General features: G+C 39.7%; 1 protein-coding gene and 1 long non-coding RNA gene across 3 annotated transcripts in view; both read left to right on the forward strand.

The window, feature by feature from the left end:
• Positions 1 to 1,750: 1,750 nt before the first annotated feature.
• The window catches only part of MDFIC (MyoD family inhibitor domain containing), a 72,638-nt gene continuing 47,953 nt past the window's right edge, over positions 1,751 to 26,435 (forward strand). The window contains exons 1-3 of one of the 2 annotated variants that reach the window (XM_039508122.1): positions 1,751 to 1,969; positions 2,346 to 2,500; positions 13,007 to 13,138. In XM_039508122.1, the coding sequence (XP_039364056.1) occupies positions 2,407 to 2,500; positions 13,007 to 13,138 (226 nt within the window). In that variant the 5' untranslated portion in view covers positions 1,751 to 1,969; positions 2,346 to 2,406. Of the gene's footprint in view, positions 1,970 to 2,022; positions 2,084 to 2,345; positions 2,501 to 13,006; positions 13,139 to 26,435 lie in introns of those variants that run through there. The other variant, XM_039508126.1, reaches the window with a different exon arrangement.
• Positions 16,993 to 26,435, forward strand: part of LOC120387417 — a 29,172-nt gene continuing 19,729 nt past the window's right edge. Inside the window, exons 1-2 of the long non-coding RNA XR_005590158.1 lie at positions 16,993 to 19,399; positions 20,360 to 20,546. This is a non-coding gene — a long non-coding RNA (uncharacterized LOC120387417). The remainder of the gene's footprint in view (positions 19,400 to 20,359; positions 20,547 to 26,435) is intronic.

Consider the following 26,435-nt stretch of genomic DNA (forward strand, 5'->3'; position numbering starts at 1 on the left):
ACACTGCAGAGAAATATTTCTTTAAAATGAAACTTCTGTCTAGAACACTTGAGCCACAGCTTGTAGTGCGTACAGTATCAAAACTAGCATCCACCTCTCACCTGCTCTCAAAATTTTATTAATTAGATTTTGTCCTTAGTAACATATTTCCTACTTGTGTTTTTTGTTTCTCAGAGAGAGAGGTGAAAATATGCTTTGATGAAAGATAAAGTTCAAATATGGGGACTGAACCATGGTTTATGATCTGCCAGTGAGTTTAATTGTAACTTCTTTTAAATCATACAAATTGCTTCTGTTTTAGAAGTTTGAATTGCTTTCTAGGAGCATATTAAGGCCCTCAATCCTGCAAACACTTAATACATGTGCTTCATTTTACTATTAAGTACGGTCCCAATGCAGTCAATGGAATGCTCATGGTAATAAAGCTAAGCACATGCAGAATCAGGGCCTAAGGGCTATAGAAATGCTACAGTGGGGCAGCTGTACTGATGTAGCTGCACCACTGTAGCGCTGCTACTGCAGACAGGGCTGGCTTTAGGGAGATTCAGCCAATTCCCTGGAATCGGGCCCCATGCTCCTAAGAGGGCCCCGCAATGTCCCAAAGGAGCTGCCACCGAAGTCCCGCCACTGCCGGTGGCAGCAGCTCAATCATTGCCACTGTCTTGGGCGGCATTTTGGCAGAGGGACCTTCCTGCGCGGCAGCGATTGAGCTGCCGCCGAAGATAGCAGCGGGACTTCGGCGGCAGCACCTTTGAATCGGGCCCCGCAGTGCCTAGAGCTGGCCCTGAGTGCAGATGCTCTGTGCCAACAGGAGAGAGCTCTCCTGTCAGCATAATTACTCCACCTGCCCAAGCAGCGGTAGCTACGTTGGTGGGATTGCTTCTCCTGCCAACATAGTGCTGTCCACGCCGGGGTCGTGGCTTTTCCACTTTTCCCTGAGCGACTTATACCAAAGTCAGCGCTGGTGTGTACAAGCCCTAAGACTGACAAGAATTTCTTTTCTATATGGATGAAAATATACCTGCAAGGGAGAGCTGCATGAGATTATTGAAGAGGTGCTGGTGGAAGGAAAGAAGGAAGTGGTTTAGCTTTCTAGGTATCTGCTCTGTAAAATTTTTGCTCCTTTCTTCTTGTGTGCAGACCTTTTGAATAGTTTTGTATAAGTGTTTAAAATCACTAAAAATAATATGTATCTTACCTGTGCAATAACATGTAAATGTTGCAGTGCCTTTTTTAAAGTAAATCTCTGCTGTTGATGGAAGACTTTGGGCTTTAGGGCCTACTGTGTCTCTGATTTTGCAGCTTAGTCACCTCAACCACCTTGCTACTTGCAAACTGGTTGAACCTGAAAAGTAGCCTAAGTTTTTCAAACCAAAGTGACTAATGGCCGAGTCAGAGGTTAGCCCTGTTAAAGTGCTACTCTCCCCAGCCCTACAGCTGCAAACACAGCTCAGGCATGAAAGCCTCCTTTTTGGAAGTGGGGTTTCTCCCTCCCCCTCTGCTGCCACTCGGTTTGATCAGGGCACTTGCAGGGTTACAACCCCAGCAAGGCCGATACCCAACCCCAGCCACATGGGTAGGAGGATGCTCCCAGGTTGGGCCTGGGGCCCATGCCTCCTTCTGGTCCACCGTCCCTGCCCCAACCTCTGGAGAACCGGTCGGGCAGCGGGACCTGGGGAGCCACCGCCCCCGAGCCTCGGTCGCTGCCAGCCAGAGCTGGATGTGTTCAGTCTCCGGAAATGATGAAAAAGAAGAAGCGTTGGGGGGCGGGAGAAGGACGGAAAAAGTCCCCGTTTGGTGCAGCGCGGTGGCTGGAGAGGGCGAGAGCCCGCGCGGTGCTAGGGGCTGCGGCGGTAGGAGCCCGGGGCTGCACCGGCGGGAGGAGGCAGCAGCCGCAGCTGGAGAGGGGAGGCGAAGAGGCGGCCGCACCGGCCGGGGAGATGCTGCTGCTGCTGCTTTGGGCGCCCCGGTAAGTTTCCCCTGCCCGGGGCGGGCGGGGCGGGGGGGGGGGAAGGGACATCCCGCCACAGGAGGTGGCGGAGGGGCGCGTGCAGGGGCCGAGCAGAAGGCAAAGCCGAGCGAGGTACGGCGGGTGGCTTCTGCTGGCTATGGGGCGTTGAGCCCCCCAGAGCCGAGGATCCCCGGGGGCTCCGCTCCGAGCACTTCGTGCCTGTGCACTGCAAGGCGTGCAGCGGGGAGGGCAGGGGCGGAGGGACGCGTCTGCCGCCGAGTTGCAAAGTTGTTGCTTCTTTGGGGCCGGCCCCTCCCCAAGCCCTCGCCCCGGAGCAGTGAGTGCGCGGCGGAGCAATGCGCTCAAAAGGCCTCTCGTGTGTTTGTCCCTGCAGGGTGGCGTGTTAGGCTGGTTGCGGGGTGCAGGCTCCTAGGACGGGAGGAGAGAGCTGGCAGATGTCCCAAGCGAGGGAACCTCTTCCTCCGGGGCCTGACGGGCCGGCGCCTGCAGCTCCGACTGAGCGCACCCTTCGGGTCTCGCTGCCTCGCGGTGAGTTGCTTTCAAGTTTCTCTCCAATTGTTGCGCCTCTGGTACGTTCCCTGGTTCATTCGGTGTGTGTAGGGAGGGGGGTGTTCAGCCCTGGTCTCTGCTGTTCCTCTGGACTCCGCTGGTTACTTAAAATGTGTCTCTGTTAGGGTGACCAGATGTCTCGATTTTATAGCGACAGTCCCGATGTTTGCATCTTTTTCTTATATGGGCTCCTATTCCCCCCCCCCCGTCCCGATTTTTCATATTTGCTGTCTGGTCACCCTAGTCTCTGTGCAGCCAACAGAAAAAAAGGAGGTGGGTCTCACCCCCCCCACCACCCAAGTTCCTAACCGTTCCCTTTCTTTCGCTTCTCAGTCTTGTGGTTTTGTTTGTAAACACTTCTCTATAATGCCTCTCAAATTCCCAAGGTGTCCTCCGAGCAGATTGAGGTAGGCAGCAGGTCTGTGACCATGACTTGCTCAGGTTGGAAGTCACTTTGTTTTCCCTTTGAGGCTACCCTGAGATACTGCTGATAAACCCAGTTTGTGCTTTATTAACTTATTTTTAATCCACTATTCAAAGGGATGCATATCATTTGTTTTCATTTTAGTACGACACTCTCAGAATTAAATCTGATTTTTATTTTTAGTTTGGCACCCAAATGAGTTGATTTCTGGAAAACCTGCATATAAATTAGTTTGACAGCTTATCTTCTGAAGATAACATACAGGAGGATGTGGTCATTTACTGTACATACTTTTGGTCTGTGGCAATCAGGCTTTATCTTTTTCTTTTACAGCTGGCAGTTTTGATTTCAAGAATTCTGATAGTAATATAAAATAAGTCTCTGAAGAATAGAAAGGAAGAATCTAATTTAAAATTGCTTCACTTACCAGCTATGTATAAAGTTATACAGCATGATAACACAGTTGTACAACTGTATAATAATGCCACACTCTCTTCTTTGGCAACATCTTTAAATCAATAGCAATATGGAATCATTGTTGAAGTCTCGTTTGAGAAACCAGAAAGTATCCAAAGCTAAATAAAAATGTTCTGGCATGTAGAAATGTTAAATTGGCTTATACTGATCTTATTGTTTTCTTGTCCTAGAGAGTGACTCATAACTGCTAAACAGCAAAAGGTTTTTTTTAATTAGATACAGAAGATCAACCATGCAGAACTGAACTGTTAGAACCATGTTTTTGCCAGAAGAACCAATGTCTGTAATACCTATTTATTGTCAACATACTTTTTTGAGCATTAAGTGTCACCTTTATTGGACATCTGATTATGAGACACATACTGGTTAAACTTTACATGTAGGCCATACGTAGAAATTATTGACGTTTGGTCAGTGAAATAATTGATTTAGGAACATGACTTTATTTTTAAGATTTGAGGCTTTGTATTGGGTTTTTGTATTTTATTAATATGAAATAAAATAATTTAGCTTCCAAAATATTAGGCTTTTTATTTAATGAGCTGGGACAAAATATGACACTAATTTGGCCATGGGCAAACTATGTGTAAGAAGAAATTTGAATGGCATCTATTACATGTGTAACTGTCATTTTAAAGGATTATATGATCATATTCTGAAGAGCCAATGAATCACAAGCATTGTAAGTACTTTGATTTAGATTTGTTCACTGGTTGGGGGTCTGTCACACACTTTGGAGTGGTTCACGACTGTAAATGCCAGCCTGAGGGCAGACACCTGTAACTAGTTGTATGTTCTATAATTAGATTTCACCAACCCAGTCCTGAAGCATTATACCAGTCTTACCAGGAAGTCACAGACAGTCGCCTTGGGCACTGCAGTCTACCGTGCCACCTAGGCGAGCTGGATTTAGTGATAAATGGTCACTTACGCCAAAGATCACAAAATATTCAGGTTGTTCCCAGTCCCAAGAGACCAGTCACTCACCCCAAATCAGTTTGTACCTTAGATCTCACACCAAAGACAATGCTGGTAACCAATCAGACAGTGAACTAACTCATAGAATCATAGAATATCAGGGTTGGAAGGGACCTCAAGAGGTCATCTAGTCCAACCCCCTGCTCAAAGCAGGACCAATTCCCAACTAAATCATCCCAGCAAGGGCTTTGTCAAGCCTGACCTAAAAAACCTCCCTAGATTCCACCACCTCCCTAGATAACCCATTCCAGTGCTTCACCACTCTCCGAGTGAAAACGTTTTTCCTAATATCCAAACTCAGGCTATATTAACTAAGAAAAGTAATGAGAGAGTTATTTACAGGTTAAAACAAGCAGACATATACACAAAATGAGTCTATGGTTCCAAAAAAGTGACAGAGCTATTGTAATCTGTCAATTCAAAATGTCTTTCAGGGTGGACCAAGGGGTAACCCTGGGGATCTCTGCTTCAGTTTAGTGTCTATGGCCCGAAGAGAGTCCAGACTCCAAAGATGAAAAATTTTCATGTTAGCTATCTTTATTTCCCTCCTTCAAAATTCAAAGTGATAGGACAAGGCCTTCTGCATGTAGCCTGTGTTGGCGTAATTAGCAAAGTCTTTGTATAGTGATGTCTTACAATGGCCCATTTAGTCTCATAGTCCTCCTTGGTGGGTGGGGGAACCACTCCTCTTGTCTGAGCTCTCAAGTTCAGAGCAGGCATTTTTACAGTTATAAAGTAAAAGATTACCTTATAGCACGGGATACAGAGCTTACAATGAGATAAATGCATGCGGCAATTTACAACCAATTTATAGAGTCTAAACACATCCTTACAAGTTTTACATCTATCTTAAACAATACTAACATACAGGTGAGCTGGTCTGGTTTTCAGCTATGAATTTGTCAATTGTCAGCTAACACCTACACCTTGTCAAGAGCAGTGTCACAGCTCCTGCAAACTCTTGAGGACATGCTCAACTTTAAGCATGGAAGAAGTTCCATTGATGGATTGGGGTCTTATTTGCTACAACTTTAAAATGTGATGTATTTTGATGATGAACCTAAACTTGTGTAGTATTTGTGGATATTTATTACTTTCTTTTAGCCTAAATCTGTTTTGGAGGGGAGGGGAAAAGGAAAGAGGTGAGTTTGTATCATTGTTAATCATTATTCCGGCGCTTCAATCAGTTTAGCAGTATATGGTTACAAAGCCAGGGTAATTCAGGAATTAGAAAATTGAAGGTTTAGGAAAAATATTTAGGCCTTTCACCCTTACACATATTAATCTCCTGTTGCTTAGTAAGTTATTACTCAATGTTAGGGTGAAAGAACTGAGTTCATAGTTTTAGATCAGTGGTTTTCAACCTGTGGTCTGCAAACCCCTGGTGGTCCACAGACTGTCTAAGATTTCCAAAAGGGTCTGTACTGCCATTTAAAATGTATTAGTGGTCCGCAAATGAAAAAAAGGTTGAAAACTGCTGTTTTAGATAAATAAAATTGTTTTGGGGAAGCATAAATAAACTAATGTTATGCCTTTTATAAATGTGATCCCAGTACAGTATGTGTTCTAGTAAATATTTAAAAACTGAAGAAAAATGAAGTCTACAGACTAGCAGCGGAAGTATATCTTGTAGATTCAATTAAAGAGATTAGTTCTATGATGTCTAAAGGTATATTGTATATAATGTAAGGAAAACAGTATCCACCTCACCTTCAAATCAAGACCCTTGTGAAATATTTACAGCATTTGTTTTAAATAGAGGAAGTTGCTGCTTTTTAAATCAGTACTTAAGAAGAAATACCTCTAAAATACTCTTTGCTTTGTTAGGAAACAGAGGAATGCATGGAAGTGGAGTGCTAGTTTTCCCAATAACTCTGAATATTAGCAAATCAATTTGTATGAATTTTATTTTGAGCAACAAGACTTGCGGGGAAATAGCAATGAACATGTGCAATGTTCTGTAGAGCGATTTCCTTGTGGCCTGACCCTATTAGATGCTGTTGAACACCTATGAGTCCATTGACTTTGCTGGAAGTTGTAGGTTTCTTGAAAAGCTTTTGTTTAGTATACTGAAAGACCAAAATGTTTTTTGGGGTAGGTCGGGGGTTCATGGAAATAATTTGAGTAATTAATTACACAATTCTAGCTATCATATTGTTGAAATGTCTTCATTTTAAAAATAGGACTCCATAAATTTGCAATAAGGAGTATTAACTGAATCTCTGTTTGCCTGGGAAAACTGACAAAGTTTCATCAGTTAGCTATAGCTGGCTTCTTGTGTAGAATAGAAAATATTAAGTCCACTTCAGTCAGAAAATCTATAATACAATCTTCTGAAATGTTTTCCAACTATTTGCAAAGACTCTGACTTCTTGAGGACATCCATTTCTTCTTCTCTTCCATAATTCTGCAATGCGTTGCAAGGAAAACAGACATTCCAATGGTGTTCTCCTCACTCAACTACTTATACTTCCAATTGCACTGTCAGATAGAGAGCTGAAGACTAAATGTGCTTTCCCTCTTAAAACAAGATCTTTATAAGGAAGAACTATTTAAGGTTTAAATGTCTGAAAAATGCCACAGTTATGTGACTAAGAAAAAAAGAAGTGGAAGAAAATGGCTTCAGCAACTAGCTGGGTACACCCATGCAAGTTGTGGGAAAGAAAGATGATGATGGCAGCAAAAGTTATGAAGTATATACTGGGCCACATCTATTATTTATTTATTTATTTACACTATGCTCACCAACATGGCATCAGAGCATCTCTCCAATCACCTTTCTTATTAGACCATTTTATAATTAATTGATAAATATTTATGTGATTAAGGTAATTGGCTCTTCATGTTGCTGGGCTTACCATCAGTAGCAAATGAATTAGTAGTGTCGTCCCTTTTGAAATGGAGTCATTTTAATGCTTAGTTTTGAATCCTGATAGCCTCATCAGCATCAGTGAGGTACCTACCTCATCGGTACCAATGAGGTATACCTGGCACTGAGGAGAGTCCTAAGAATGCACCTTTGCTATACCTTTGAAGGTGCTTGTGCATTTCCTCCTCCAATAAAGATTAGGTCTGCTTGGGTGGGGCCATGATCCTGTCTGGACAGGCCCCTTGTAGTTGCTGAACTAGCAGTACTAGCATCTCTCACCTCCTGTGCTCCCCAGCTGCCTGACTGCCCCCTGTATTCGTGTTCTGTGGGATGTAGATTGGACTGTGAAGGACACCTAATGCACCAAAATAAGAAGTTTGACTCTCAGCATTTCTGAGCACCAGTAGCTCCCATTGAAGTAAAATGTCTAAAAATGTTAGCACTGACCTGGTGCTGTTTATTACTTTTACCCATGGATAGACTTTTTATATTAAATCCTGTGCATTTAAATAAACTGTACACTATTAAAAGGTTGATCTTGCACAGAACTCCAGCTGAATAATCAGGCCATATCTTCAACTGTTTTGGAGTATCATCTAAGAGTACTGAGCAAGCTTTTATCTTGGCCTGTTATTAACTAAAAATAATCTAGAATAATAATTAGTGAACATTGCCTAAGTGTTTGCAAAATAGAGAAACAACCAGTGTTAGTATGAAAGGAAGAATAATAACTATACTTTAGAGAGTAACAGATATAGAGTGTTTATAGAAGATTTAGAGTGTTGAAACCAATTCAAACACTTCGGTTGAAAAAAATAGAAGAAATAAAGAGACAAATTCTGAAAATGACATCCAGCAGCCTCCTCTTTCCCTGCAAAATATACTTCCATTCAAATTCAAAATATGAAATGAATTTAGTGTTTGAAAAAAGAATTAATGTTCAGTGCCTCGTGAAAGCATTTAAGCACATTCTCAACTTCAAGCATGTGTTCAAAGTCCCATTGAGTTTGCATGCTTTAGTTCTTATGTGAATAGGGATGCTATCCTGGGGCCATAAAAGAATACTGCACCTAGATTGGATTTGGACTGTAGTAATCCTGCTTCACTGGGACTCCTAGAATTTCTTAAGATTACAGCTTGCCATAATAGTTACACTTTACCAGCAGTTTCTGAGTGTTATGAGTAATGGGGATTTTTTTTTCAACTGTTGAGCAATTATAGTAATTTTATATCTGGAAACACACAAAGTAAGTACTTTATTTTTTCCCAAACTAGTTATCTGGCTTATTTTTGTGAAATTGGTTTACTTCATAGTTGTCAGCATTGGTTCTAAAGTAGCACTAAATGAAAAGCAGAAACTCAAATGCCTAACTGTTGCTTTTCCTGTAAACCTACTTCAGCTTTCAGTTTCATATGCAAAGCACCAGTGAAATGATTCATGTCCACAGGGCTGGGATACATCTAGTAAAGCTTTGCGGACGATACCAAGCTGGGAGGAGTTGCAAGTGCTTAGGAGAGATAGGATTAAAATTCAAAATGATCTGGACAAACTGGAAAATGGTCTGAAGTAAATAGGATGAAATTCAATAAGGACAAATGCAAAGTACTCCACTTAGGAAGGAACAGTCAGGAAAGATGTGGACAAATTGGGAAAAAGTCAAGAGAAGAGCAACAAAAATGATTAAAGGTCTAGCAAACATGACCTATTAGGGAAGATTGAAAAAAAAAATGTTTGTTTACTCTGGAGAAGAGAAGACTGAGAGGGGACATGATAATAGTTTTCAAGTACATAAAAGGTTGTTACAAGGAGGAGGGAGAAAAAATTGTTCTCCTTAACCTCTGATGATAGAACAAGAAGCAATGGGCTTAAATTGCAGCACGGGCGGTTTGGACGGGACATTAGAAGAAAATTCCTAACTGTCAGGGTGGTTGAAAACTCAAATTGCCTAGGGAGGTTGTGGAATCTCCATCATTGGAGATTTTTAAGAGCAGGTTAGACAAACACCTGTCAGGGATGGTCTAGATCAGTGTTTCCCAAACTTGGGATGCCGCTTGTGTAGGGAAAGCCCCTGGCGGGCTGGGCCGATTTGTTTACCTACCCCGTCTGCAGGTCTGGCTGATTGCGGCTCCCACTGGCCATGGTTCACTGCTTCAGGCCAATGGGAGCTGCTGGAAGCGGCGTGGGCTGAGGGATGTACTGGCCGCTGCTTCCAGCAGCTCCCACTGGCCTCGAGCAGTGAACTGCGGCCACTGGGAGCCGCGATCAGCTGGACCTATGGACGGGGCAGGTAGAGAAACTGGCCCGGCCCGCCATGGGCTTTCGCTACACAAGCGGCATCCCAAGTGTGGGAAACACTGGTCTAGATAATACTTAGTCCTGCCATGAGTGCAGGGGACTGGACTAGATGACACCTCGAGATCCCTTCTAGTCCTATGTTTCTATGATTTTGTCAGGGCCTTAGACTGTAGTTAGCTGATAGATCAACAAAGGGATTTAGGCACCTAATCGCCAGTTTTGCTGCCTAAATCCAAGGATTCAACTGAGAAGCAGGTCAGCTAAAAGTTGTAATGGATAAGTACTTTTGTGGGTCTAGTTCTGAGCTCCTAGGGACTGGTTTTTTTTATTTTGTTTTGTTTTAAAGCAGCAGTTCCTAGTACAAGAAGGACTTGATCCTGAGTCAGTACTGTAATACAATTGAATAACAGTAATAACCAAGGGAAGGGTATGATGCTTTTATTGTATCATTTGAAAAAACTTATGAAAGTTTTGAAGAGAGATTGTTTGTTTTTTTTGGATGAACGCATTCTAATGAATATCAAACAAAATATCTAGGATGTTAGAGTTTGGAAATAAGCTGAGTTGAACTGTGTCTCTTTTTCCTACTCACTGCCATTTTTTGAGGGTTAATTTCATATAGGCTGAAGGATGTAATGGAGAAGAGAAGGCTAGTATACAGAGAGAGAAATCTCAATACCAAACTTCTTTGAACTAGAAAAGTGTTATAAGTTCCTACAAAAAACCCATGAAAAAGGAGTGTGCCCGTTTACCGCCTGAGCATGCCATTGCTCTCATACCATCTTTAGGCTCTGTTGGGAAAACTTTCTGAGTAGGTATGACACATCAACCAAGGTTCAAGCATTTGCTTGGATTGTTGGTAATAGTCATTGTAATGCTTTAATTTATTGACCTTGTTTTCAGGCATGTTTCATAACAAAATGCAAAAAATAAAGTAAAACAACAAAACACCTAGAAATACAATTTTTTTTAACCCTTGCAAATGGAGACAATGTTCGCCTTCATGTGTGCTTGGACAGCAACTAGCACATTGTGCCAGCACTTCTGGAATCAAGAAAATAATCATAGAATCATAGGACTGGAAGGGACATTGAGAGATCTAATCCTGTCCCCTGCACTCAAGATAGGACTAAGTATTATCTAGACCATTCCTGACAGGTGTTAGTCTAATATAGAATCCAAGATTTCTCTCCATTATTTGAAGCCTAATAATGCAATCCAAGAAGCCTAAAATCTCAATTATGGGGAAAATTCCCATTTAAAAAAAATAATTAAATTTAGATAATCTGCTGGGGTGGGGGTGGGGTAGGAAGGAGAGGGAAATGAGAAGGTAAGTTAATGGTTATTACTTTCACCGTGAAATCTGAAAAAATGTTGGGATAGACTTCGTCTATGGACATTTGGGGGAGATCCTCACTTGGTGAAGTTAATGGTGTTATGCTGCACATCTTTTTGATATCCCTTCAGCAATTTAAGATACTCATTTTTGGATAATCCTCAAATCAAGAGTTATTTTACTGGTTAATTGCCACACTCCTTTCTTAAATGTTACACCTTTATTCTCCTGATGTTAACAGTTTAATCACAATTTCAGAATTGGTTCACAGAATAGCCAATTAAGTAGTGCTGGCTAGCAGTGTACTGTATATACAGTCATAGTTTTTCAATCAGAGGAAACAAAAATGAGAGAATTCAAGTATGGTTTAATCCTCAGCAATGAAAAGAAGTTGGGAAATGAGTATAAAACTAATAAAAAAGTAAAATTAAAGGTCATGAATTATGAACTATTCCACTGACCATAGCAGACTTTAGATATTGGGAAGATGTCTACTTAAGACCCAATGATAACTGCTGTAGGTGTGGTGACATCTAAGGAAATTTGACTCTTATGGTTGGTTCTACACTTAGAATTCCAGTTCACTTGATTAAAATTTAATTTGGAATTTTGACTGCCCCAAAATACAGTTATTCTTTCAGTAGGACTGTTTAATATCATCTACTACATCAAGATTCTAAATAGGGTTGTGCACCATCACATCTTATACAAAACAGTTACTGCTGCACAGTGAAACATCAACTGTTTTCCAGCAATTTAGGATTGGTATGATGATCTTCTTAATTTTGTTCTTCTGGTTAGTTTAAGAGCAAAATCTTTTAAAATGATTTAAATTGTTATCTGTGTGCTAGAAATACAGTAAATTAATAAAGATAACATTAAGAATTTCATGCCCTTTCCCCCCACTATTCAACAAGTGGTAGTTTACTTTATTTTAAAATAGCTTTAAATAGCACACATTATAAAACACATTTAAAAATGTTATGTAGTTTGAAATATTATTTCAACTTGAAATCCAAGTGCAGTATTTTATGTACTATTTTAACATGGAATATAGATTTTTAAACTGGTGATCTGTCAGTGACTGATGTGTTGTGAATAAAATTGCCTATGGAAGATACCTATGAAAGCTTTCATTTATTTTGGAGAGTGAAAATATGGGTCAGTGCTTGTCAGCAGGAAGGAACTTCATATGGGAAGCTACGTGTGAACATATTACTGTTGAATTCCACAGTACTTGTAAAGAAGGCTTAAAAGTCTCTTGGCCAACACCGTGAAGTAAGCTTCCTTATGTTTGGAGTATGTTTATTACAAAAAGAAAAGCATTTTGTAAATTTGATTAAAAATTCATTTTAATTCAACAGTGACTTTTCATATCTTTAAAAAAACAACAACTGAAAGTTCTGTTACCATGGGATTTTTGCCTCCATCAGTTTTGGCTATTAGTCAATAAAAGTCCTTAGTCATATGAAGCAGCAAAGAATCCTGTGGCACCTTATAGACTAACAGATGTTTTGCAGCATGAGCTTTCGTGGGTGAATACCCACTTCTTCGGATGCACTGCTTGCATCCGAAGAAGTGGGTATTCACCCACGAAAGCTCATGCTGCAAAACATCTGTTAGTCTATAAGGTGCCACAGGATTCTTTGCTGCTTCTACAGAACCAGACTAACACGGCTACCCCTCTGATACTTAGTCATATGTTGAATCTTAGACCTTTGACACAGTTCCTGTAGCTTTTATGAAATTCCCACATAGCAAGTAGTTTGTACACGAGATGCACGTCTGCATGGGCAAAAATACCAGATTTTGTGTGTCGTTTAGAGGTTTTTCTGAAAATGTTGTTTTGGAAGGTAAATAAATTTTGTTAAACTCGAAACACAGTTTGCCGTTAAACTGTCCTCTTAAGGTATGTTTGCATGTGAACATGTAAAATGCAAGCCCACTGAAAGACTTTCGTTAAAGAACTAATCTGATTAGATGAGCAAAAATGATGGGAAAACTGGTTAAAAACTAACATTATTGTGCATTATTTAAAAGGGGGAAATAATACTTACTACTGTTATCAGTGATTTGAAATTAAAATATGTTTTTCTTTGATTTAGAAAAATGTGACAAAGTGAATACAGCTGCAGGAGAGAGAGACATAACACCACCTTCCAATAACCAAAGCATACAACCAGAGATACAAGACCAGTCCGTCTGGGGAAATCGCACTGATGGTGACCTCATCAGAAGTAAGTATTTCCAGAACAAATTGCTGTCGTTTAGGCTTGCTTTACTAGTGTAATGCAGTACTGACTGTTGACTCAGTTAAATGTGTGTCAAATCAATTATGTTGCAACCATAATGTATGTCAACAGAATTTCTTCCCTGAAATGATTCCTGTCAGCATTATCAGCAAGAGGTTGAAACCAAGACATAAACAAGATGTTTTGGTGATTTGAGTGTCTCTGCATAACAGTATAATAAGGAACTCCTGTACAGTTTACCTCTTTAAGACATAATATTATGTGATATGATGTACTTTGCCTAAAAGTTCATGACAAGATGAGTTTATGTAGCAGACAAACTAGATGCAGTGTGCAACTTTACTAGGTACTATCACCGTAGGTTTATCAAGTTACATGTTGAAGTGGCAGAGTAAACTAGGCTTAGCGCAGCTTTCTGTAAAGCTAGAGCTTCCATTCAGATACGCTGAGCAACAGCATTCTACAAGTTTATAAGGAATTTCAAGTCCTAAAGTAGCACGCTTGCAGAAAGGTCTTGCATAACAAAATGTAGCCTTGGCAGACCCAGAACTAAAAGAATGTTGTAAAACATATCTTAAAGCATGATTGGTAAGGGATTAACACTAGATAGCCTTACGTTCTTTATTTAAAATAAATTATAGACTGGGGTGCACCTTGTAAAAGCTATTTCCAATGTTTATGCACTGCCCAATGTATCCTGAAAATTGCACATTTAAAGATAAAATGTTTTGCTAATAATTGTTAGTGCTAATACTATGTTTACTTTAACATTCTTTGAATAGTTGAGCTTTTGAAAGTCAAGGGAGTGGTAGCATGGGGAAATGTCTTTAATTACAAGGTATATTCATAAATTGAATAAGCCTGAAGCAGCGTTTTGCGTCTACTTTCAACCTGAGCAATGTGGACTGACCATCCACTTAAAGGTCAGAGTTGCGTCACAGTCTGCATGTATTGTCCTTCTTCAGCAAAGTTTCAGTAGGATAAATTTGTGGTATTCTAGTCCTCAGAACTCTCACAATTAAGCATTTCTTTTCCCTTGTGGGGTTCCATCTCCTCCCCTCTCTGAGCAGCTGAATAAAAGTCTTTTTGAAATATCAACTTCTCCCTTTTTTAGATAATTCCATAAATATTTTGCCGTATCTTGGATGTATTGTATTACTAGTTAGATGTTTCTTAGGAAAGCTTAAATTTACCTAAAGGTAAATCTGTACATTTTTCATAGTTTGGGGTAATAGTTGTTATATATCAGGGGTTCTCAAACTGGGGGTCCCCTCAGGGGGTCGCGAGGTTATTACATGGGAGGTCGTGAGCTGTCAGCCTCCACCCCGAACCACGCTTTGTCTCCAGCATTTATAATGGTGTTAAATATATAAACAAGTGTTTTTAATTTAAAAGGGGAGCAGGTCACACTCAGAGGCTTGCTCTGTGAAAGGGGTACAATAGTTTGAGAATCACTGTCATATATGGTGACATAAATGTATGTAAAGCAGTATGGTGGGAGAGCTGTGCCACAATTAACAGGTTCCTTATCCCAAAGGACTATCAGTCTAAGAGCATAAGCTAGGGCAGTTCAAAATACTGTACCGAGTATTAAGGTGTGTCTGCACTACAAGCTCTACAGAGACAAATCTTCAGCTGCACCCGTGTAGTGCAGACATTTGCTACAGCAATGGGAGAGATTTTTCCATTGCTGTAGGAAATTCCTCCCCCTTCCTAGTGGTGTCCATATTGGGGCTGAGGTCGTCATAATTCCGTCTTTCAGGGTGTGAATTTTTCACACCCTTGAGTGATGTAGCGAGGTCGATCTAAGATTTAGGTGTAGACCTAAGTTTTAGGCCTTAGAAAAGCAGAGTAGCTGGTAGCCATAACTGGAAAAAAGCTCTTTGGAAAAAGTGGATGTTAAAAGGTTTTGGAAAGGAAGAGAGCGATGTTCTAAATGTAATGGCTACAGGCAAGAAAATGCAGAGTTGAGAGTGAGCAAAGAGAGAGATGGGTGTAGTGGAGGAGATGAGAGTAGAATTGTTCACAGAAGGAGGGGTATGAGGATCCTTGTAGGTTAAGAGAAGAAGTTTGAATTTTATGTGGAATTAGAAAAGAGGTTGGGGAGGAAGGCATAGAGTTCTGGGAAAGTAAAATCACTTGGTAGCAATATTTTAGATGGACTGAACTGCAGTGGAGAGAGAATGGTATAGCAGAAGGTTGCAGTAGTCAAGATATAAAAACTAGTGCATGAATTCTGTTCTTGGCAGTTGGATTGGAGACAGAAGGGTGATTTTTTTTTCTAGATATGGTATAGTAAGAAGCAGCAGGAATTAGCAAGTGCGTGGAAGTAAGGAGAGTCTAAAATGACACCATGATTGAAAGCCTGAGTAATGGGAGGGATCATCTCATCATTGATAAGACTGGAATAGGATAAACATCCACCAAAATATTTATTAGGATTTTCAAAAGGGTTTGGCATTGGCTGAATTGCTCCCATTGAAGTCAATATCAGTTTTACCATTGACTTCAGTGACAGCAGAGTTAGGTCAATGCTGAATACCTCTAAAACTCCCATCCTTTCTATTTGTGTTTCATATAGCAGTAAAGTGCTGCCTTACGATGAAGCATGTGTGAATAACTGTTGTGAGATAATGAATACTCATTTTTTATTTCACCATTGTTTTTTTCCCTTAATTTTCTTAATGCAGAGCAAAGTGATCCTCCAAGGAAAAAGTAGTAAAAATCATAATACTGAAGCAGATTTTCTCACTGTTCATCAGTTGTGGGCATGAGGAGAGACGTAGCTTTTACATCGCATGAACAGTATTTGACTCAATTACGTACCGCAAGTGCTATTTGTAAAAGTTTTACACATTGGTCTTCTTGATAATTGAAGCTTGAATAACAGACCAAGTACAATAAAGAGAACCTTGTGTGTCTAAAACATTGTTTATCATCTGAATAATAAGTACTTCAGCTAAGCATGACAATGATTCAGCCAAGTATACTGTAGTATTCAAGTAAATTCAAGAAATATTGTATATAAAAATAAGTCTGGGGCTAGAAGTGAACAGTTTTTGGCATATGGTTATATTTTAAATAAGAAAATTTACATTACACTGCCTAGTCAAATAATTAGCTTTTTGTGTTTTAAGTTAATTTTAAACAAAGGACACATTGTAATTTTTGTTCAAGAGTCTTGCCATCTATTTACCACTGTACTAATGATTCAGTTTCTCTTTTTCCATGTGGATTGTTTTGTCCACCCACACAGTTGATACATGTCTCCTTTTGTAATAAGAACCTTTTAGTTTTCATATTATAAATGTTTCCATCTGTTAATTTTCCAAGTTTTTCTTTTTTACAGATGTTTGTTATCCTGCTGTGTATGTAACTAAATTCATCCGTCAGTTTTACTGATCCATATATAGTACAATAGATTCGAATTTTAGGGACTCTGTGTAACGAGTTCACTATTTTTATCATTGCTCATTTGCATTTGTAAATTCATGTTACCTGGCAGAATTAATAAACTGAACATAAGAATGGCCATAGTGGGTCAGACCAAAGGTCCATCCAGCACAGTATCCTGTCTACTGACAGTGACCAATGTCAAGTGCCCCAGAGGGAGTGAACCTAACGGGTAATGATCAAGTGATCTCTCTCCTGCCATCCATCTCCACCCTCTGACAAACAGAGGCTAGGGACACCATTCCTTACCCATCCTGGCTAATAGCCATTAATGGACTTAACCTCCATGAATTTATTTAATTCTCTTTTAAACCCTGTTATAGTCCTAGCCTTCACAACCTCCTCAGGCAAGGAGTTCCACAGGTTGACTGTGTGCTGTGTGAAGAAGAACTTCCTTTTATTTGTTTTAAACCTGCTGCCCATTAATTTAATTTGGTGGCCCCTGTTTCTTATATTATAGAAACCTACATGGGAAATAGAAATTTGATAATGGAGGGCTCTTCAAGCTAGCAGATGAAGGTATAACAAGATCCAATGGATGAAAATTGAAACTAGACAAATTCACATTAGAAGAAAGGCATATTTTTTTTTATCAGTGAGAGTAATTAACCATAGGAACAATTTACCAAAGGTTGTGGTGGATTCTCAATCACTGGAAATTTTTAAATCAAGCTAGGATGGGTTCCTTAAGGATATGCTGTAGTTCCAACAGGAATTAATTCAATTAAGTTTTATGGCCTGTGTAGTACAGGAGGTCAAACTAGATGATCACAGTGGTCACTTCTGGCCACATAATCTATTAACACTTATGCGTGAAGTTAGCTATCTAACACTGAAAGGTAATGAAATGCATGCTGTGACATACATTTTTTCTTTAGTTTCTTCAGTTTCATTCTCATTGGAAGAGAATAATACAAATTAATCTAACTGGTAATCATTAGAGGCAGTGAGAGATTAGTGTGAATTCTTTAATTGCCTGGAGGAAGGAAGGAGCCCAACCTTGTTTGTTTGTTTTTTGCATTCCATACTGCCAACAGTGTGCTAGGTACTGCCCATGTGTGCAGGAGGCCAAAGGGTCCGGTCCAAAGAGCTTGCAGAAGAAGCTCAATGTCTCTATGAAGACAAACATACAAACAGTAGTGGGAAGGAAAGCATCCAATCATGAGTAGTCTGGAAGAAAGTATCAGCCCACCATTTCTGTTGTGAGTGCATTTTTTTGCACACACATGTGTGTTCTCACAAGTGTATGGTGCTTATCAAGTAGTCAGTCACCCAGTAGTTAGTATTTGCATCTGCAACACATTGCCCAGTAGGTCAAAACATAGCTATAGTTCTTCTAGTATAATTAGCTAGGCAGGTAGCAGAATGTTTGAACCTAGCCTCAGAACCTGGAAGAACCGTTGTCTTGTTCTGAGGCAGGCCAAGGACTCTGTATTACCACATTGCAACCCTCTCACACCAAGTGCTTGGTTTTGAGGCCCTTCTCTGGACTTCATCCTTCAGATGGTAATCTCCTGTAATCAGCCTACTCCAGCCTTCAATTTGGTAGCTCTGTATGGCTCCTGTTGTAAGAGAGTTCTCTCTGCACCAGCAGCAACTAAATTTTTTGATCAGCCAGGATTTTTATAGCTTTGAAAAATCCCAGAAACTATTATAAACCTTTCCCCTTCCACAGAGGATCACCCTCGGCCTTCTTATTTCAGGATTCCTCTAATGAAGCTGTTCTAAAACCAGCCTCTTATCAGGTTTGCCTTCTTCCTTAGTTATGAATTTAAGTACCAGCAAATAGCTCTTTCCCCCCTCATCCTAGTACAGTCAGGCATCCTTTATGGAGACTCTACTTCTGCTGCAACCGTTCTTTGATACGTGGGGGAGGGGTGCCTGATGGAACATGAGAGCTCTGGGAACAGAAATTCCGCTATCCAAGTATGCAGAAAATAGGCTGGGCCAGGAAAAGAAACCTTCACAAGCACTCATACGCCCCTTCACATACCCCATAGCTATATATGCTGAGCCCATTAAACCTATCCTGTCCTTGCCTGTTGCTGTGCACCCACACCTTTCAAAGGCTCTGTATGTTTTTTCCCCTGTTAAGCTGAAATTAAAGAAGGTTCTTAAGTTTAACCACATTTGCTTTAACTAGTGTCTGTGGAAAAGGCTATGATGCAACACCACTGCTTGTAGCAGTGCTTCTCTCCCCCAGTTGGAGATGGAGTGTTCATTCTTTCACCGATCCCAAACTACAGTGGCTTCTGCAGTTTAATACTCAAACTATACTGGCACAGAAAACGTCTTTTTTTTAATAGTCAAAACAACATTCAAAAGGATTAAGTAGGTCGATTTTAGACACAAGTCTTACAGAAAGTGAAAAGTCATCATTAATGTACGTTTTATGTAGGAAAAAGAATGTGTGTGTGATGGGGGGAGAGTTTCAGTGACTTGATCGTTATTTACTTGTGAGGATTTAATATCCGTTCTCATTCTCAAGAAGGACCTTAGCTTTGTGATATTTAAGAAAACAAAAATCATCTCCCATAGATTCAAATTGTCATGAATAATTGATTAATAATAATCCAATTCTGAAAATTAAATAGCCTAAAATATGCCCATGTTTTACAGATAGAAAGGTCATTGCTATCCATCATTTCTCTGCTTCAATTGCCTCTTTCTCCTCTACTAAACAGCATCCTGCATAAGGGTTCTTCTCTTGGGAAAGGGATACTTCATCCATCTCTGGGGGGATAAACTACCATTTACATTGTGGTGCCCACTATCTTAATTAAAGAAAAGGAGGTAAGGAAGGTGCTGTGATTATATTACTGTAGGAGATTTATGATCTTCTCTATTACTCAAATTTACACAGATTTTATTTTCTACAGTTAATTAATGAAAACTGCTATAGGAAAAGGTCTATTTTGGTATTTGCAACACCGTATTTTTGTTTTTTGGTAGGTTATTTTTATAACTTGTTATAGTATCTGATTTTAGAATGATCCCTTCTGCTTGATTTCCGTCTGAAGATGAATTTTTCATAGAAATCTTATAGTGTATTAAACCATTTTAAAGTTATGAGAATGAAAAATCTTTTTCTGTTTAAAAAACTGTCTTAGTGCTTGAAGTAACTCAAATGGCTGTTTTCAAACTTCAGAGTTGGCAACGCCTCTATGATGGCTAGTTACTTCGTAAGTCTAAAATGCTTTAAAAATTCGATTAATAGAAATGAATGAAAATATCATACTGATCCTAAGTCATCCATCCTCATCCTTAAAGACGTAATTGCATAATGTTCCAAATGGGATTGATGCAGTGCACGAGCAGACGTGTGACCAGAAGTGTGTCTAAATAAACAGCCCAGTTTTGTTTATTTCAATGCCCTGACATTCAAACAAAGGCATCTAGGATATGATCTTGAATGTTTGATCCCCTTCGAGACGTTTAACACATTTTCAGAGGAAGTGTGTCCAGACAATAGATATAGTAGTTGTGTCTAGGAGCACCTTTATGTGTAGCCACTTTTTGGGACTCCTAAGCAATTTCTCCTTCAACCAGATCACCCTAACTTCTCACCCGTCTACCATATGCCTCCTTTACTAACTTCTGCTTTTCCCTCTAATGTGCTTCCTCTCTCTCAACTCTCAGATCTCCTCCAGTATATACTGACTGGCCTAATGCCATGTGTATTTTAACTTGTTCTTCCTAGCCGGTTGTTTAATTCCTTATCTGAAACTAAATCTATTATATTGTTTATTCAAGTGAACTATTACAGTGAAGTGGAGAAAAGAGTTTGGCACCCAAAAGACTGATGACCTACCAAATATTAAGATTGCTCACAAAGTGCATACTTTTGAAATCACCATATTTCAAAATGTTGAGCATAAGCTAATCCTTTCAGCACTACATAAGGATGAATAATGTGACCTATTGTGACAGTTTTCAGCCAGTAAGTACCAAAACATTAATTTTGATTATTTAACTTATTTTAAAAAGACAACACAGGACAAGTTATACATCTTGTATTATATTGGTTATACATCTAGTACTATATACAGTTATTCTGATAAGCTTGGTCTTAGATTGTATGCCAGTTGTTGTGGGAATTCTGATCTTGAATGAGAAGTTTAAGGGCTTAGTCAGCTTGGGGCAGGTCACTGCATTATGTGCTGCTTGTATTCTAGAGTGGGCTCTTAATTGGTCCTTTCTGAGGCACTTGAGTTTAGTCCTGATACAGGTGCATCAAGCCTAGAGGAGGAGAATTTAGAAGATTTGAATACATGTGCAGTTGATGTAAACTGGTAAATGCAAGTGAGAAATCTGTAAGCCATTACTAGCAGTACACAGACAGAATAACAATCTTGACTATTCCTAATATGCTCATCACAGTTCTGAGGTAGCACAACCAATCGAGTCACATTATATTTCTCCATAAGGGATACTATTCACCACTACTCCCTGATGATTGAGCTCTGATTGTTTAGATTCTCTCCCCCACCCCGCTTCTTCTAATGAGAAATGTGGATGAGTTGTTCTTTCCTATTGTGAGGAAGGCTTTTGCAAAAAGGTAGGATTTAGATTGTCCCTGGAAAGGGTCCATTTTGAGATCATTGTTATTTTTTTGCTGTCAGATATTTCAAGGTCCCTCAGCTGAACATGTTCTGCCCCTTACTTGGTAAGACAGTATCTGAGATAACCAGGCCCTCATCAGTCAAGGTCCTTGAAGGTTAGAACCAGGACTTTGAACTGAACCCGATATTGGAAGCCAGTAGGATCCGCAAAGTTCCAGTGATGTGCACTTGTAGCCTTTTTTGCTTAAAAAAATGGGGCGGGGGGAGAGCTGCTGCATTCTGTATAAATTGAAAATGTCTTGGTTTTTAATCCACAACCCCAGATAGAATGAGTTGCAGTGGTTTAACCACCATAGCTAGTTTTTCATAGTATGTAACCTCCCGGGTGACTGAATGTGGAAGAAGGTGTTTTTTTTTGTTGTTGTTTTTTTGCTATGGCCACTACTTGTGTATGTAGCAGCAGTCATGATTCCAACAGGAACCTTAGATGCTGTGCTGGGTGATCACAGTGTTGATGCATGTATGTTACGTATATTAATGGCCAAGATTATTTGAGGTCTCTTGTTTCTGTATAACTGCATTCCCGCCTCAACAGCACTTTACTTGGTTGCTAAGATGACAATCATAAATTCTGTATATAGTTTGTGATTTCCAGATAAATTTAAAGATGTCATGTTTTGACTATAAAGTAAATTCTAGCTACATTTCAGAATAGTGTCTATTGTTGTTGGTACCATGTCAGATAAACTTAATCCAAAACTGTTATATGCTGAATTGGTTTTAAAAATAGTTCACTATAATTGTAATTACGTCTCTTAATTAGAAAATATCATGTATATTTGTTTTGTGCTTTTAAAGTGAAAGAAGAATAAAAGTGTGACCAAATTCAATGTGAAATATTATGGAGTCCCTGAGTAAGTGTGGCTTCAGTCTGCTATTTTCAGTAATACTGGTTTCAATTAGCCATATTTAGCATTGCAACAACAAATTACATACAGTACAAAAACATGATCATACATGGCTTGTACTTTTAGAATACATTTTTGCCAATCCACCCCCCCCCCCCAAACCAATGAACGTGAACCATTGCAGAAATGGTTAGCATTTCTCATTTTAATTTCTATGTATTTTTGGTGTGTTTTATAGCACAACTTGGTGTAGGTTGCATGGCTGAAGAGTGTTAATGCATCTTTCATATAATATGTGTGTGTGCGCATGCACATATAGTTTACATATCAGAGTGAATTCTCTCTATCACTTAAATCAGCCTCTATACAGAGGACTGGAAGATAGCTAAATGTAATGCCATTTTTTTTAAAAAAGCCTCCAAAGGCGATTCTAGCAATTACAGGCTGGCAAGCCAACTTCACTACCAGGCAAATTGGTTGAAACTATAGTAAAGAACAGAATTATTAGACATGTAGATGAACATGATATGTTGGACAAGAGTCAACACAGACTTTTTAAAAGAAAATAATGCCTCACCAATCTATTAGAATTATTTGGGTTGACTCAACAAGCACATGGACAATGATGATCCCGTTTTATAGTGTACTTGGACTTTCAGAAACCGTCTGACAAAGTCTCTTAAACACAGGAAGCAGTCATGGGATAAGAGGGATCATGGATTAGTAACTGGTTAAAACATAGAAAACAAAGGTTAGGAATAAATAGTCATTTTTTTTAGAATGGGGAGAGATAAATTGTGGGGTTTCCTCAGGACCTGTATTGGGACCAGTGCTGTTCAGCATATTCATAAATGATCTGGAAAAGGGGGTAAATAGTGAGGTGGCAGAGATTGCAGCCGATACAAAATTACTTATGAAATCTAAAGCTGATTCTGAAGAGTAACAAAAGGATCTCAGAAAACTGGGTGACTGGGCAACAAAATAGCAGATGAAAGTAAGTGTTGATAAATGCAAAGTAATGCACACTGGAAAACATAATCTCAATTATACATACAAAATGATGGGATCTAAACTAGCTGTTGCTATTCAAGAACGAGACCTTGGAGTCATTGTGAACAGTTCTCTGAAAATATCAGCTTTTTAGACTCTTGCTGAACATTGAGTAAACAGTGCTAGGAACCATTAGGAAAGAGATTGATATTTTCTGTCTTATTATATGTCACTATGTAAATCCGAGATATGCCAATACCTTGAATACTGCGTGCAGTTCTGGTTGCCCCATCTCAAAAAAGATATATTTGAATTGGAAAAGGTACAATGAAAGGCAACAAATGTTATTAGTGGTATGGAACAGCTTCCATGTGAGGAGAGAGTAAAATGATTGGGACTGTTTAGCTCAGAAAAGAGTCAACTATAGGGTGATATGATAGAGGTCTATACAATCACGATAGCATGGAGAAAGTGGATAGGAAAGTGTTATTTACCCCTTCATATAACATGAGAAACGGGGTCACCCAATGAAATTAGTAGGCAGCAGGCTTAAAACATGTATAAGGAAGTACTACTTCATACAACACACAGTCAACCTGTGGAACTCATTGCCAAGGGATTTTGCAAAGGTCAAAAGTATAACTAGGTTCAAAAAAGACTTAGATTAGTTCCTGGAGAGTAGATCCCCCCCCACAAAGGCTATTAGCCAACCCCATGCTCTGTGTGTCCCTAAACCTCTGACTGCCAGAAGGTAGGACTGGATGACGTGAGATGGATCACTCGATAATTGCCCTATTCTGTTCATTCCCATGAAGCATATCACATCATCTGCTAGTCAGCATTCTGGGCTAAATGGACCATTGGTCTGACCTAGTATGCCCATTCTTATGGTCTTAATTCTTAAAATGAGAGAGCCAGAATAGTAGTTTACCCCTAGTCTTTTATAAACACTTCTGTGTTTGTGACCTGTCCTGAGTGACAAACTAGCAATTGTGTAAGGGGACTTAGGTACCCAATTCCCACTGCAAGTTAATGAGTGATTATGTGAAGCTGAATTCTAACTGTCCAGAGGACAGAAGGATCTCTGAACATTATTAATTTATTTTGCATTCTGGTAGTCCCTTCAGTGTGTGAGGCACTGCCTACTAATACTGGTCACCCCAATTTCAAGGGTGACATCAACAATCCCAGTTTGTACTAATGGGGCTTTGCATGGCTCAGTAAACCAATTTGGGAAGAACAAGATTTGCTGGACTGACCACAGAGCCATTTGGTTGCCAGTGTTAATTGAGTTGCACGTTGTTTCCATGCCTGGCCCTGTGCTTCTAGCTGCACCACGTGGTTCTCCTCAACGTTGTGGACACTCACACTTACAGTGTGGTGCCATCTGATGTGGTCAGATGCCAGTTTATCAACGATCAAATCAGAAATATTCATCTTGTGCAGATTTTGATTGAGTATCTTTGAAGTGTTTCATCTGCTCTTCATAGTTACGGTTGCTGGAGCATAATTCAGAATGTAAAATGTGTTTTGCTAGATGATTCTCAGGCATACAAATTACATGACCAGTTCATCTCATTTGGGTGCAGATCAAATGAGCCTCAATACCAACCGAACTATCTTTTGCCAAGACTTCCCTGTTGGACAGCTGGTCCTACCATTTGATGCCCAGCAGTCATCATAAGTGTTGCAAATGGAAACTGTCAAGGTTTTTAATGTGCCATTAATAACAGATCCATGTTTCACCCCGTAGAGCAATGTCATTAGGACAACAGCATTATATGCTTAGATTTTTGTCTTTTTTACAGAGATTCCATGTTGCTTTTTGATTCAGTGACAAAGAAAACCATATTGCGGCACTGGCTTTCTTTATTTGCATATCCACTTTGTGATTGATTGTCATATCAATGATTAACATGCTGCTGAGATTACTAAACTGTCTGACAACTTGGAGCATGGTACGTTCCAGACTTGTATGTGGATCTTGACAAGGTCGTTGAGGAGCTGGCTAGTACATAGTTTTTATTTGAGTGATGGTAAGGCCAGAGTTCTGAGCTGCCACAGCAAAGCAGCTTGTAAGGTCTTGTAGTGCTGCTTCAGAATGTGCTACGAAGTCACAGTTATTGGGGTAGAGTAGTTTCTGGATCAATGCTTCGCTCACCTTGGTATTCACATGTAGACGATAGAGATTAAAGAGCTTGCCAGTGTGAAAGCGGATAAAGACTCCATTTGAAGAGTCTTGGAGGGTTCCTCTAGTATTACAGAGAAGAATAAACCAAAAAAGCTAGGAGCAAGGATACATCCTTGCTTCGCCCCATTTGTGATTGGAAATGGGTTTGTTAGATCACTATCAACATTAACTCTTCTAAATGTTGTTTGTGGCATTGCCAAATGATCATAAAATTTTATCTGGACATCCAGATTTAGAGAGCAGTTGCCAGAGGGCTGTGTATTTGACCATATTGAAAGCTTTGGTTAGATCAAGAAACACAATGTGCAAAGGTTGATACTGTTTGCAACATTTTTCCTGTAATTGTCGGATTATGCAAATCATGTCAACAGTACTACTGAACATGAAAGCTACACTGTGACTCAGATAGAATTTTATCGATAATTTGGTCCAGGAGCTAGTTAAAGAGGATTCATGCAAGAATCTTACTCGCTGTGGAGAGCAAGGAGATGCCATGGTAGCTATCACAGTTGCTCTTTAAGCCTTTGCGCTTATAGATATGACAATGTTGGCATTTTTCAGTTGTCATGGTATGATTTCTTGAGGCCAGATATGTGAGAAGCTTGTCAATGTGAAGATTTCTTCCATGTTTGAAAACTTCAGCTGGAATGACATTAGGAACAGATTTGCTGTTTTTCAATTGCTTGGACAGCTTCAGCACCTCAGCTCATGGGGATGGATTGGCAAATGCATTATATGTAGATAGTTTGTGAACATTATCCAGTGACCCATCAGAGACTGTAAATAAATCATTAAGTAATTAATTAAAGCATTCATGCCACCATTTGGTGGATGGCAGTGGGTTTGGTGACAAGAAATTCACCATCAGCACTTGTTAGTCCTGATGTGTGGAAAGAATAGTAAATATGGCAGGCAACCAGCTTGGCTTAACAGTGAAATCCTTGCTGATCTTAAACACAAAAAAGAAGCTTACAAGAAGTGGAAGCTTGGACAAATGACCAGGGAGGAGTATAAAAATATTGCTCAGGCATGCAGGAGTGAAATCAGGAAGGCCAAATTACACTTGGAGTTGCAGCTAGCAAGAGATGTTAAGAGTAACAAGAAGGGTTTCTTCAAGTATGTTAGCAACAAGAAGAAAGTCAAGTAAAGTGTGGGCCCCTTACTGAATGAGGGAGGCA

The sequence above is a fragment of the Mauremys reevesii genome, linkage group 1 (assembly GCF_016161935.1).
Source record: "Mauremys reevesii isolate NIE-2019 linkage group 1, ASM1616193v1, whole genome shotgun sequence".
NCBI lineage: Eukaryota > Metazoa > Chordata > Testudines > Geoemydidae > Mauremys > Mauremys reevesii.